Source organism: Psammomys obesus, unplaced genomic scaffold, assembly GCF_907164565.1.
Source record: "Psammomys obesus unplaced genomic scaffold, mPsaObe1.curated_primary_1811, whole genome shotgun sequence".
Classification (NCBI taxonomy): domain Eukaryota; kingdom Metazoa; phylum Chordata; class Mammalia; order Rodentia; family Muridae; genus Psammomys; species Psammomys obesus.
This window is the reverse complement of record NW_026590062.1, coordinates 18,232,188-18,247,236: the sequence shown is the minus strand read 5'-3', so window position 1 is coordinate 18,247,236 and position 15,049 is coordinate 18,232,188. Positions and strand designations below refer to the sequence as shown.

Genomic DNA, 15,049 nt, shown 5'->3' with positions numbered 1-15,049 from the left:
AAGCACCAAATGGGGTAGACACAGGAGGATTGCTGGGGACTACGAGAGACCCTGTCCTGTCCCAGGGGAGTGGGGGAGGGGCAATGATAGAGCAGGACAACCAGCATCCTGCTTTGACCCTCCCCACCCCCACAAACACCAATTTTTGTTAGGATTAAATTGAAAAACATATGTAAAGATTTTCCATGACACACAGGAGGCAGCAGCACGAAGATCTCCGAATTCAAAGCCAGCCTAGTCTACATAGTAAGACCCAGTCTCAAAAAATAATTTTTCCTATGATCCCCACTCACTAAGAATTAGCTACGCCTTGATGTTAGCTGACTGAACATCACAATCAACTACTTATGATGAGATGGGAAATGGCTCAGTCAACAAAATGCTTGCTAAGCAACCAGGAGCCCAGGAGCCCTAGGCTGTTGGTTTTTATTGCTGTTGCTGTTGATTGTTTTGTTTTGTTTAAAGAAAAAAAAAAAGTTGAATTGGCCTAGCCCTTTAACCACAGCACTCAGGAGGCAGAGGCAGGTGGAGCGCTGGGGACTCAAGGCCAGCCTGGTCAACATAGCACATTTCAGGAGAGCAGAGCTATGGAGTGGGAACCTGTCTCAAAAATCAACTACAAACCGGGTATGGGTAGTGGCCCCTACCCATAGTAGCATGAGGGAGACGAGACAGGAGAGTACCTAGGACTCAGTGCCAGGCAGCCTACTTGGTAAATTCCAGGCCACTGAGAGACCCTGTCTCAGAACAAACAAGCGAAAACCATGGTGGGCGGGGTCTGAGGAAGGCCAAACCGCCTGTGAGTGCTCATCCAAGTTGTGGAGAGTTGGTGGGAGTAAGCATGCACGGGGTGTGAGCGGGCAGGTGCTGCTGGGCAGGGTGAACGGTGTGGGAGACGGCAGCGGGCGGGAAAAAGCGGCAGAGGAAAAAGAGCACAGGCAGGCGAGTCTGAAAAACAGCAGAGGGGGACAAGAAACAAAACGTGTAGCCCGGGCTAGTCTCCAACTCATGATCCTCCTGCCTCCACCTCCTTCAGCAAATCCTACTGACCTGCGCCACCACAGCTGATGCTGCCCTGGCCCCCTCCCCACCCCTGTCCGCACACCGAAAGGCCACATCTGTTCCAAGACCCTGAACCTGGGACCACACACTACCACACCACACACCCACAACCACACACATGCTCCCCAAATCCTTTCAGCCTCCTTCCAACAAACAAACACAGTCACCACCTCAGCTTCTCACACACACACACACACACAAACACAAACACACGCTCGAGCACACACAATTAGTGAGTAATGGCACCATCACCCCAACAATAACAAAGAGCATAAAATGTACTTGGAAATGCAAACATGGAAGTATGCACCGTCCCCACCCCCATCTAACCACCTCGAAGCAGGTTAAAAACCTAAAAATGACAGGCGACATCTTTGTGTGCCTGACACTCAGCATGTGCATTTCCCATCAGTGTTTCTGAGTGAGTTTTTTTTTTCTCTTTCATTATCGAAATCTAAGATTTAACTCAAATCCAAGTTTTAAATAAAACTTGATCCTTAAACTCAGTCTGTGTTGCCAAGACAACCCAGCACTCTGCCTGACAGCCCTGGTTAGCTCTGAATTCACGGTGGGCTGCAGAGGAGAGGGGTGGGTTTACCCTGGACTGCCAAGCCAGCCTCAACTCTAAATAAACGTGAGCCAAAGGTGTGTTGGCCCCTTGGGGCGCGGGTGGGGCGCGGGTGGGCAGAGGCACTGGGCTCAAGTTCTGACTTTACTCCGAAGCCAGTTTGGTCTCCCCTTGGACAGGGTGCCAGCCATTCTTCCCCTAACAGTTAACATGATGAGCAGAGAACGAGAACAAGAATTAAATTAGGGGCTGGAGTCGTGGCTCAGTTGGCCAAGTTCCTGCCTGGCAGGCAATGAGTGCACACCTGTAACATTAGCTTTTGAGAGGAGGAGGCAGAAGGAACGCAGGTTTAAGGGTATCCTCAGCTACATGCTGAATGGAGGCTAGCTTGGGCTACCTGAGACTTTATTGCAACACACCCTCCCTCGCATACACACACACACACACACACAAATAAAGAAAGAAAAATGAAGGCTTGCTGGCGACATGGAGCAAGCTGGTGCCAGCTGAGGGACTGGGAACGTGGCTAGTGTGACTGGAGCTCCGGCTGAGTCTATCTAGAAGGAATCACCAGCACGTTTTCCTGCTGACTGGATGTGCAAGGTGTCCCAAGGAGTCAGTGACCTGAGCAAGAGCTCTGACCAACAGAGACAAAAGAAGCAACGAAGCCAACAAAACAGCCAACAGACACCCGCAGGAGTGATGTGGAGGGGGAAAAAAGGTCATCGGTATTCAAAGTCAGACAAGAAGCTGAACCGTCTGTCAGACAGCTAAGCGTATAAGCAAGGCTCAAATGTGGGTTCTAGAAGACAGGACAGCTTCTGGAATTGGCACACAAAGACAAAGAGACACAGACATGTGTGCACACAGTCGCACACGCACACACAGTACATGGACACACATACACATACACACAGTCCAATTTACAAAATTTTAACCCTTTCGAGTTTTCCTGGTTTCACTGTTGCTAAGCAACATCTGTGCCATTTCCCTCATCCTGGGCAGCTTCCTCCTCCTCAATCACCACAAGAATGGTCACTAGACAAACTAAGGAGCAAACTTTATCTCAAAAAGGTGCCAAAGAAAGCAGGGCTTCGGGACTTAGCCTAACATTTAATAAACCAAATGACACACAAACTTGACGCAATGATCACTGCTGCACATACCATATTCTCCTCTCTCTCTAGCTGCTTGAGGCAGGGTCTCACTGTGAATCCAAGCTGGCTTCAAACTATGTAGTCCAGGATGTGCTGGAACCTACTGCTCCGGCCTCAGCCTCCTGAAGACCAGGACTGTGTATAGGTGAGCCTCGCCAGACCTGGCTCAAGAACTCCAGTATCTGACGTCTCGCCTAATCAGATATGAAACTTTCTCTTTTTTATCCTCACAATGACACAGGTCCTGACTAAAAACCTTGCTGAGAGTGACAGCCATGACAAATGTTTGATGGAGACTTCACAAGGTCAGGTGTGTGCATGTGTTTTGCATTGGTGCACACGCATGCTCAGTGTAGAGCCCAGAGGACAGCCTCCTTATTCCTCAGGCACCATCCATCTTGTTGAAACAGTGTCTCTCGCCGGCCTGTAGATCACCACGGAAGCCAAGCCGGCTGGCAGGGAGCCTGGGGGCTCCATCTGCCTCTGTCCCTCAGCATGGGGATTACATGCACATGCCACCAGGCCAGAGTTCTCATTCTCGGAATTAAACTCAGGGCCTCAAGCCAGCACGACAAGCTTTGAACTATCTCCTCAGTTCCTGCAGCATCAGGCTTTGGTTTTGTCACCACCCCCAACCTCTTTCATCAATGAGTTTCAGATTTATGAAGAGATGGCACAGAGGTTAAGAACACTTGCTGCTCCTGAGGAGAACCTGGGTTTGGTCTGAGCACCCACATGGCAGCTCAAAAATCCTCTGGGACTCCAGTTCCAGGTGATCTGGTGCTCTTTTCCGGCCTTAGTGGGCACCACACAAGCACCTGGTATGCACATATACATACAGGCAAGACACGCATACACATAAAGGAAAGAAAAAGAGACGAAGCCACAGGCGTCCTCATCTCCACGCCGCTGTCCCATGCAGCCTTCGGCAAGCCTTTGGTGTGTCTGTTCTAAGGAGGAATGGAACGCTAGCAACAAATGACACACGGCATTCTTAACAATGCAGTCGCCTACTTGGGGCTCCCCGGCTGATCATCTGAGACTGTGTGTGCCTGCCGGGGTGGTGCTGGACAGAGGGCAGGGCACAGTGTGAGAAGACGCTGAGTTGCATTGCCACTCTGACCCACTTTTGATCAGTACACAGCTAACTGTGCGTGTGTACAAAGGAGATGTTGTGAGAAGAAAGCTACCTAATGACTGGGTTGAAAGAGCTGAAGAGACATTGACTGCCCACCAAACTGAGAGCACATTTGGGGAAAAAAAAAAAAAGAAAATCTCTTCAAAACCAGCTCTAGGCCGGCTAATGTCAGAAAACCTGAGGCAGTGGGCGACAAGACCCACGTTCCATCCTGTCCTCAAAAGCAGAGCCACGAGACAGGTGAGCTAGCCCCATGGCTAAGAACAGGTGCCTTCCTGGCAGGGTGGGGAGGCACTCTAGAAAACAAGGACCTCAGGCCAGATTAAAGGACATTCTTTTTGTTGTTGCTGGTTGGTTGGTTTGGTTTTTTTTGGTGTTTTGTTTTGTTTGAGATAAGGCCATATGTAGCCCAGGCTGGCCTGAACTTAATATGTAGCCAAGGATGACCTTGAACTTCTGAGCCTACTGCCTTCCTCCCAAGCACTGGGATTATAAGTGTACCACCACACCTGGTTTACGTGGTCTAGAGAAAAAGCTTGAGGTTCATCCACATACATGTCAGGCAAGCCACACCCACATGTGGGCAGTCACCTGAGCCACACCCACAGGAGGACAGTCATTAATAAAGAGTGCAGCTCTAAAGAAGTGGCAGGGTGGATGTGTCCAGGGTAGCAGCTAAGGAGAAAAGGGCTTCAAGAATAAACATGCATGTACTTTGCAATTTACCAAGGAGGAGGAGGGGGAAGGATGGGGAGAAGGATCGGGGAGGGAAGAGAATGGGGAAAAAGAGGAGGAGGAACGACCACAACTACTTCTAAGCATTTCTGGTTAAAACATACAAATGACAAATTAATCAGCCTATGCCTAAATGACACTGATAGATGCTCCCTCTCATTCCTTCTCTGTCGCGACCCCCCCCCCTCAGCCCACCCACATCTTTTTTTCAGTTTTATGAGACAGGGTATCAAATTTACCATCCTCTGCCTCAGCCTCCTGCTGAATGATGGCAGTACAGACACACGCCTGGCCAGTAAATCTATTCAGATGTCTCCCAATCAACTTAAAATATCATTGACCTTAGGAACGTGCTTCTCATGTTCTAACAAGGAAGAGAGAAACACACATTTCCTTTCACTGTGGTCCCTGAAGCCATGGGTACTTTGGGGCAAGGAGAGAAACAGCTGGTGCCTGCAAAGCCTGTGCAGTGAAATAAGCTTCCTCCAGACCAATCTCCAAGGGCAATCCAGAACCAGGGAGGCCGGAGCCCTGACCCTGGCCCCCTCCCTGGGCTCAAAACAAGACCTAGAGTTTTATCTTTAGAGTGTAAGAGCAAGCTGTGAAACTGGATACAGCAGCACATGTCTGGGGTCCCAGCATTCAATGGGAAGCTGAAACAGGAGGACCAAGTTCAAGGGCAACCTTTATCAAATAAATAAATGAAGTAAGCTGGTGAAAACTTCAGTCTCAACACTCAAAGAATACGTGAAGGCTGATCTCTGAGTTCAAGACCAGGCTGGTCTACACAGTGTGTTCCAGCCAGCCAGAGGTCCATAGTGAGACTGTGTCTCACAACAAGTAGGGAGCCTGGCAACCTGAATTTAAACCCCATGACCCATGGAAGAGTAGAAGGAGAACAGTTGGTCTCCACAAGGTTGTCCTCAGGTTTCCACTTGTATGTCACACACACACACACACACACACACACACACACACACACACACACACAGACTTTCATGACCCTCAATTTACAAACATCAATTAGTTCAGCTATGGAAAAACTCTCTAGTACTGGAGAGTGGTGGCGCACGCCTTCAGTCCCAGAGCTCAGAAGGCAGGGGTGGCCGGATCTCTGAGTTCGAAGGCAACCTGGTCTACAGAGCAAATTCCAGGTGGTGTCCTGAGAATCGTAGGAGGGCAAGTCCGATCCCCTGGAACTGGAGCACAGATGGTTGTGAGTCGCCCGGTGGGCGCTGGGTCCTGACCCAGGTCCTTTTCACGTGCAGCCAGTGCTCCTAACCTCTGAGAACCAGTGTGAAGCTTCAGAGAGGAGGCACACAGGGCGCTGAGGGAGGAAGAAGGCGCCACCTAGCCGGCTCACAGCCCAACCAACCTGCAAAGTTATATCCAGACGCACAATTCTACAGAGAACACAGCCTCCAGCCAGAATCTGGAGAACAAACGGGTGAACCACAAACCTCACCCCACGTGCTTTTCTGCCGAACAGCCTCCTCCATCACTTAGTCCCGACTTATCTCCATCTCAAGTGTAAAATCACTCCCATCAGGAAAACGACTATCAACACTCAGACCTTGGACTGAGGGCATCTCAGAGTGGAGACTGCCCCGTGACAGCGCGACTGGGGCTGCTTCTCCACACTACCTCCTTCGCACAGAAGTCGCTGTTAGGAACATTACAGGACAGACAGCGAGAGAACACACATCCTCGGACACCCTCTCATCAATTACAGGACCGGCTGGCTCCTCAGACACTAAAACAGAGGAAACTTGGTACACTCTAAAGATGAGGAGCAGACACTGAAGCCCAGCAGGCTGTGCTTGCCCAGCACACACAAGGCCCTGGGCTCCATCCCCAGCACCTGAGAGGCAGTCAGAAAGTTCAGGAGTTCAAGGTCATCCTTGGCTACATACTGACTTCAAGGCCAGCCTGAGCTACACAAGACCCTTGTCTCAGGAAAAAAAAAAAAAAAAAAAAAGCAACAGAGATGGCTCAATGATTAAGAGCACTTGCTGCTCAACCATGAGGACCAGGTTCAGATACAAGCACCTATATCCAGTGATTCACAAATACAAATACCTGTAACTTGAACTCTGAGGTAGCGGGCACCCTCTTCTAGCCTTCGTGGGCACACACACAAACTCATGTAGACACATACAAACAGACACACAAACACAGACTTTAAAAAAAATCATGGCAGGGCTGGAGATGTGGCTCAGTGGTTAGGAGCACTTGTTGCTCTTACAGAATCTGGGTTTGGTACCCAGCACCTTAACTGCAGCTAATGACTGTGCGATTCCAATTCCAGGTTGCCTGATGCCTCCTCTGTCCTCCGCAGGTACTGCATGCACATGGTAAGCATACGCATGCAGGTTAAAACCACCCATACACAGAAACAGAAAATAAATATATTTTTAGATATGTTGAATAAACGAGTCACCTGAGAATACACAAAAGACACACAAAGCCCCTGATTTTCAGAAAACAATGACTAGGATTTCTAAAGATCTGAGTTTTGTTTTGAGACAGAATCTCACTACATAGCCTTGGCTGGTCTGAAACTCACTACATACACCAGGCTGGCCTCAAACCACACAGATCTGCCTGCCTTGTCCTCCAGGTGCCACCACACCCAGCCTATAGAGAGAGATAGTCATATTTCTTATTGCTACATAAGTCTTTGGTGCTGAAGGGTTAAGACCACACAGATCTAACAAATCTCAACTCATGACTGACAGCTATCATTCACTGTTCTGAGATCTATGCTAACGGCTGGACTTTGTTGTACATGAGCTTATTAAGTATATATCAGGCCGAAGTAAAAGAATACAAAGCCATGGATGGAGGGTCGGGAGCCCACCGAATACAGCAGACTGACTCGGAGTCACAGTGCTCAGCTGGATTCCAGACTGAGCTTTCAGCTTCTCTCTCCTGCTGCAGCATGGGGGTGCCCACTCTGTTGGAGATGGGTCACTTTTCAGCTGTCCTCAAGGACACACAGAGTTTCCCTCTTGGGCTGTGTTGCTGTTCCCATCCCTCCCCGTCACAGAACTGCGCGGGGATCAGGTGTTCTCGGGTCTGAGACATTGGAAGGGGGAGACCTGCGGCCCTGCCTCTGGAGCCAGGCTTTTGGGGGGCTTGAAGGATACAGGACAACTTACCAATGCATACAGCATGGTCACATATAAAAGCATCATGTCGCAAAGCCCCCCGTGTGTCCACAGCAGGCTCTCAATTGTGCGCCCAAGCTCTACAGCACAGACTCCTGGATCCTGGGAGAAGCACACGTCTGCTGGCCGCGCTAGCCCATGCCTGTCATCCCAGCACTCAGGGGCCTGAAGCAGGAGGAGCAGTTCGAGGCCATCCTGAGCCACACAGCAAGACCCTTATTTCAAAAACATAAAGAAAGGAAAGGAGAAGAAAGAATTGCACATTCCCAGGCCCCAGCTCAACAGACTTCCTCTCTGGGCAGGCCCAGATGGTGTGACTCACAGCCAAGGCTGGAGCCAGAGCTCTCCACCAAAGCTGAATATAAACATGCGGCAGGGCTGAACTGGGAAAGCAGAAAAGGAAGGGCTTCTGCTGCATCACTGTGGGCTATGTGGAGGGCATTTTATTAAGAGCACCCTGCTTCTCATGGGGCATTCATTCAGAAACCCTTTCCCAGACGACACCTAGCTGAAGTCATATATATATGGTATATATATAATTACTATTTTGTGTTTTTAAGCAAAGACTCCCTATGTAAGGCGGCCTAGAACTCCCTATGTAGACCAGCCTGGCCATTAAATGCAGAGATCCACCTGCCTCCACCTCCTTTGTGCTGGGAGAAAAGGCATCTACTTTATTTTCATTTTTAATTATGAGTATGGTGTGTGTCTGGGGAGCTGGAGTGTGTGCACACGAGTGTAATTAGAGGCCAGAAGAAGGCACCAGGTCCCCAGAGCTGGAGCAGGTGAGAGGAACAGAACTTTCGTAGCACACACTCTCAACTGCTGAGCCCATCTCTCTAGCCCCATGACTGTGTCTAAGAATTCTCTGCAAACTGAAGCATCAGGTCAGTTCACAGAACAACCTGTGCTCACCAAGGAAAAACAGCAAAGGCAGTTAGGAATGATGGCGAGGCGCGTCCAGGAGAACCTTCCAGACTGTGTGTGCCTCACTCAAGGTGCTGCGCTTTGGCTGGGATTTGTCACTCTTCCGTCTAATGGAAATATAAAAGCTAAAAGGGCCAAAACAGATGATACCTCTGGCCTGGCTTTGCTTCCACACAGGGAAACGTACAGGAGCGTGGGAGGCATGGAGGTCCTTGCACTCACATACGCACCAGCAGAACCAAGAATGTCAGACACACAGCTGTCTCTTCAAAGGGAGGGATGTGTGGCCTGTTATCTGGCCAGAAGCCTGGGAACAGATGTGGCTGACCTTTGTGTTAGTTATCTGTGGCCAGACCACAGCAGATCCTCCCCCAGACCCATTTCATGAGCTTGTTTATCATGAGCCTGTTTCCTTAGCTAATCTATAGACTCCATCATTATGGAAGAAGTCACGTGTACTAAGAGTTTCCATACAGTCACTTATTAAACTTTGCTGTGCATATGAAGTTGAATTGCCACCAGGAAATGTTTTTCCAAACTGTGCTGTGCTTAATATGCCTGAAATAAAGTATTCAGGGTCAGACTCTCAAAGTCTGAAACAACACTGGCTACTCAGTCGTACTAAAGCAAACTACCTTATCTCTCATAATCCACTCTGCTAGGTGTCTGCAGAGACTCCCACACAGTACAGACAAAATTCCCACTGCCAAGAAGCCATTCTTCTGCCATTTTGACCCAGGCTGTACTGACAGGATTAGCAGGCCTTTGCAGAGAGGATGTGGCTCAGCCTAGCATTTATGAGACCCTGGGGCTTCTTTCCCCAGCACAGGGTAAAACCAGGGGCGGTGATATACACCTGTAATCCCAGCACTCTGGAAACAGAGGCAGGAGAATCAGACGTCCAAGGTCATCCTCCAATGTACAGCAAGGTCAAGGCTGACTGAGGTGAATAAAACCCTGTTCTGTAACAAAAATAAAATAAAGAAACAAGAAAGCAAATACCTTTGAACTGTTTAATCATGTTCTGATGGTTCTCCACAGCTTCCTTCAGGATCAGTTCCGGCTGGTCCATCTTCCACCGCCATTCAGTGCCCACGGGATTGGTGTGGTGCCTATAAACACGATGCAGGGTGCTATGGCCACCTTTTCTGACATCACAGAGTCCAGTGTGGCCAGCCCCTCCAAATAAAGACAGAGCTGGTGTCCCAGTAAAGCCCCACTATTCAGAGGATTCGCCCTATTTTGAGTCATGCGGCGGCAATAGTGGAGAGGCCCCCAGCACCCTGCTCTGCTCTCGGCTCAGAGTCAAGTTCAAGAACAGGTTGACCAAACATGAACCTGATTCTTTTTTAAAATGAATACCTTCTTACTTACTTACTTATGTGTCTGTGGGTGTATGTGCACCTATGTTCAGGTACCCAGTGTGGGTGTCGAAAACCAAACTCTGGCTGTCAGAAAAGGAATAAATGTTCCTAACTGCTGAGCTGCCTCTCCAGCTCCTCCCTCCTGCTGAGTCATGTTAACTGAGCTCAGACACAAACAAACGCTGACCTGTGGTCAGCACGTGAGTTGACGATTCCTAAACTGCATGAGGAGAACAGAAGCTCTCAAGGTTTAGAAACCACACCTCGGTACACCAAGCACTCTGGCGGTTCTCAGGAAGAGTGGGTGTGGCTTCTCCTCCAGTACTCCAGTCTTCTGTTTTGAGGCAGACTACCCTATAGCCCAGGCCGGCCTCGAATGCCCAGTGCAGTTGAGGATGGCCTTCAGCTTCTGCTCCTCCAGCCCCCTTATCCCCAGTGCTGGAATTAGGGTGCAGACCACCATTTGTGGTTTATGCAGTGTTGGGAATGGAACTCAGGGCTTCATGCATGAGAAGCAAGCACTCTACCAACTGAGCCACGGCACTTTTTATTCTTCGGCAACTTCTTTTCCCTTCAGTGTTCCTTAAAAATGTAACCCATGTGGGCCTCACTGCTTCCAGCTATGATTTTTTTCCTATGTGTATCTGTCCGTGGTTATGCTAATATGTGTGCATATGATCCCAAAGGCTAGAAGAGGGTGTCAGATCCCCCTCAAGCTGGAGCTCCAAGCAACTGTGAACTGCCAGGTGTGAGTATTGGGAGCAGTGAGCGCTCCTAACCACTGAGCCATTCCCCAGCCCCAGCTACACTTTTTAGACGCTGATCCGGTTAACACAGTCAGGAGGGCTGTGTGGGCTGACATGGCTCCTGAGAATGCAGCGGAGACTGGCCCACCGCACAGGTCCGACACACCCCGGGCAACTCTCGCCATCTGGTCACCACGCTGAGCGCCTCGACTTACCGCCAGCAGAAGACGCACTTGTTTGCACACGCCAAACTCGGAGTGGCTTCCATGCAGCGATGGCTCTCGATGCCATAGAACGTGTGTTTGTAGCAACCTCCTCTGCCCCGCAGCATCGACTGTGACAAGCAGGAGACATGCCGTCGTTTGAATAGAATAACAGGCTCAACAGCTAGGCACTGCTGCTTTGTTCACATGCTTCCATTTTCTCATGTACCGTGACTGTGTGAAATGAGTGCAGGCTCAGGCAGGCCACAGCATGTGAAGGTCCCAAGACAACTTTGTGGGACTGATTCTCTTTCTTCCACCTTTATGTGGGTCCTAGAGATGGAACTCGGGTCACCAGGCTTATGCAGCAAAGCATTTTACCCTCTGAGCCATCTCATCGGCCCAAAGGCATCATTTTTAAAAACAACACCGTAGGGCAGGGGATGACTCGGCGTAAAAGCACTGGCTCACCTGAGTTTGACCCTTGTGCTGCACATGATGGAAGGTGAACTGACACCTCCAAGCTTGTGCTTTCCCTAGCATGTGTCCCCGCTGTTAGCAGCACGTGACCACACTCCTACAATTCCACCCTCTCACCTCCATCCTGATGCTCCAGTGGCAGAGATGCTGGCTGAAAACCTCATTAATCCACAAATCCCCAAGGCTCCACTTTGAGTTTTGTTTGCTTTGTGTCTAATCTACTTTGATTTCTGTGATGCAGGCTGGGTAAACCCTATCGACTGGTCCTGGGTACAAACTGTGCCATCGGCCTTCTGGGGTCAGAGGACAGAGCCTGCGACCCTGCTTGACTGCTGGGCCCTCAGGAAGTTGTTTTATCTGTTTTACTCTGCTTTCCTGTTGAAACGGGCTTCTCGGTTGTTTTTGTTTGTTTGGTTGGTTGACTTTTAGCCTTGCTCTTTACCAGGCCATTTTACTCTTTCCTCTGTCTAAAGATCACCCATAACTGTTGTAGCTGCGCAAAGCATTCACCCAGGCCCATCCACTGACTCAGCTGCTACTGACAGCAGCTGATTCTCTTTCATGTATATGAGAGCTTTATCTGCATGCACACATGCATGACAGATCAGAGCACCAGATCTCACTATAGATGGTTGTGAGCCACCATGTGGTTGCTGGGAATTGAACTCAGGACCTCTGGAAGAGCAGCCAGTGCTCTTAAACGCTGAGCCACCTCTCCAGTCCCGCTGATTCTCTTTTACTCTCTGAGTTATGACTTTCTCAAGTCCTTGCTGTGACAGGTGATTTTTCTGTAGCATCCTGGGCATTCTGTCAGTGAAAAGACTCTAGTGATTCTCAACCTATGGATCGTGACCCCATCAGATATCCAGCACATCAGATACATAACAATTCATAACAGTAATAAAATTACAGTTATGAAGTAACAACAAAAATAACTTTATGGCTGGGGTCACCACAACATGAGGAACTGTATTAAAGGGTCACAGCACTAAGAAGATTGAGAACCACTTTTCTACACCGTTCCTCTCTCTCTCATTTTAGCACACAGTCACTTGGCTGAGCTGGAAGACAGGTCCCATGTTGGGCTTTCCACAGCTATGACAGGAATGTCAGGCCAGACATCTCAGCCTGGGCTGCTTCAGTGGCAAGGCTTCCTCTGGCCTGTACACTCAGTAGAAAGGAAGCTTAAAGCTTCTAAGACTAGGCCTAGATTAGAAGACAGAGGCAGTAAGCCTCGGAGACAACAGCTGGTCTCTTCTCACTGCCACTTAATTGACTGGCATCTTCAGGCAAGAAGGAAATTTCAGGCCCAGCTAGTGAAAAGAGCACATGTATGTTGTTAGTGGGAATGCCAGTTTTATTGGAAAACTATCGTTATCTTCTGTAAACCGAGGACAACCTGTGAGACTTCTCTCCTACCGGCTCATGGTTACTGAGCTCAGATGGTCAGACCTGGTGGCAAGCACCCTTACACACTAGGCTATCTTGCCAGCCCTTAGGAATATTTACTCATCAACAGAAATGGAAATGATGAAAAGGGAAGGGATAGTGGCAGCCAGTTGTCCTAACCGAGTGAAGAGACAAAGCTGCACAGCTGCTAATTGCAGAGTGGGGCAGCAAAGCCAGGAGAAGACCAAGCCACTGATGGCAGTGCAGGGAAAGTACGGGACTCTGGCACAAACCCACTGCTGGGAGAGACTCCATCAACTTCAGAGTCACAGAGCTGCTTCACGCAAGACAGCTTACGCATAGCTGGACTTCAGACTGGCCAGGTGTGGTAGTGCGCACCTATAATCCCAGGACTCAGGGGGACCAGAGGGTCAGGGCCAGCCTGGGCTACATGGTGAGATCCTACAGCCAAGAAGCAAAATGAAAAAAAGAATGCCTATAGAATTCTCGTTAATACAATCGATTCTAAAAATTACCGCTGAAGGCATATATTATTAATTCTCATGGATAAAATGAATGAAAGAATAAAAATCTATCCTGTAGTCGTCATGTGTTTACACTGTTACAGGGCTGCCTATCACTCACTCTAAACTGCCAACCACAAGTCTGCCACCTACATTAGCCTAGCCCTTCCTGTTCCTCCTGTTGTCAGCACTCATCTATTCCAGCAGAAATGGCATAGAGGAGACCATCTCCAAGTCTTATGACAAATTAGAAGCAGGGCTGGAATCATGGCTCGGCGATTAAGAGCGCATGGTACTTCTGTAGAAGTCCCAAGTTTCGTTCCCAAGGCAGCTCACAACCACCTGTAGCTCAATAGAACAAAGCATGGGCCTTAATAAGTTGCAGAATTTCAAGACATAAGCTCTACTTCTGTGTCATTCCATCCTGACCATCCACCAAGTGATATCTCAGGACTCCACACCAATCCTGAGTTATAATGAGGCCTGAGTCCTTGTTGCATGCAGCCTCCTCTCTGTGTCTCCCCTGGGATATGAGCCCCAGGCTCCTTGGTCCACTTCCCTCTTTGTCTCATCATTATGGAAATAAGCCTGGCATTTCACCGTTTCCCGTACAGAGCAGCTTCTAGCTAATCTTCCTCAAAGTTAAAAGTATCCACCTAAATTAGAAGGGTGCCAATGTGGCTCGGTGATAAAATGCTTGCCTAGCACATGCAAGGCCCTGGCTTGATGCTCAGCACCACACATAAGAAGGAGGGGCAGCAGGAGGAGGAAGCGCAAAAGGAGAAGTGGCAAGATAAAAAGAAGGAGGAAAGGGAAAAAGGGGAGAAGAAAGGGAAGAAAAGGAGAAATAAGAGGAAGTGTAAGAGGAAGAGGAGGAAGAGGAGGATGTGGAGCAGCTGGTCTAGCCGAAGCAGCTGGCCCTTCACCAAGCCCTCTACCACTGAAGCTTCACAACATTTTTGTGCGGAAATACATATTTAACGTAAAGTGCTTCCTCTTTCATTTCATTACAGATTGGATGAAACACCAATTTTCGAAATTATGCATGTGATTTACTATCTGAAAATTGAATTTAGCAATGGTAAAAGTGACACTGCTTATTACTGGCTGTATACAGAAGGCACCCAGTCTGACATCACTGCAAATCACTGGACTGGAAAAAGAGAAATGTGGGGAAGGCGACATGTGGAATTCATTAATTAATTTGCAGGGCTGAGCCTGCTGTCACCAAAAGCAGATGAAGTAACACAAAGTACCAGATGAAAAATCTCTCGGAATATTTGTACCTTAGGAAGAAGGAAAAGGAATGAGTTAAGATTAGTCTCTTCAGGATGTAGCCCAGCAGGTAGAGTGCTCACCCAGCATGAACGAGGCCCTGGGTTCGAGCCCCAGAACCACACAAACCAGGTATGGTACTGCACGTGTAACCCCCAATATCTGGGAGACAGAGGAGGAAAATCAGGAGTTTAAGGTCATCCTCAGCTACGTAACGAGTTTAAGGTCAGCCTGGGCTACATGGACCCTGCCTCAAAAGCAGATAGATAGATAGATAGATAGATAGATAGATAGATAGATAGATAGATAGA

The 15,049-nt window shown here is 48.9% G+C and overlaps 1 protein-coding gene across 1 annotated transcript in view; it reads right to left on the bottom strand.

Moving 5' to 3' along the window:
* The window catches only part of LOC129676138 (S-adenosyl-L-methionine-dependent tRNA 4-demethylwyosine synthase TYW1), an 82,172-nt gene that overhangs the window by 42,316 nt on the left and 24,807 nt on the right, over positions 1–15,049 (bottom strand). The window contains exons 10-11 of the mRNA XM_055606454.1: positions 11,083–11,201; positions 9,760–9,869 (exon numbers count right to left, since the gene is read on the bottom strand). Of these exons, the coding sequence (XP_055462429.1) occupies positions 9,760–9,869; positions 11,083–11,201 (229 nt within the window). The remainder of the gene's footprint in view (positions 1–9,759; positions 9,870–11,082; positions 11,202–15,049) is intronic.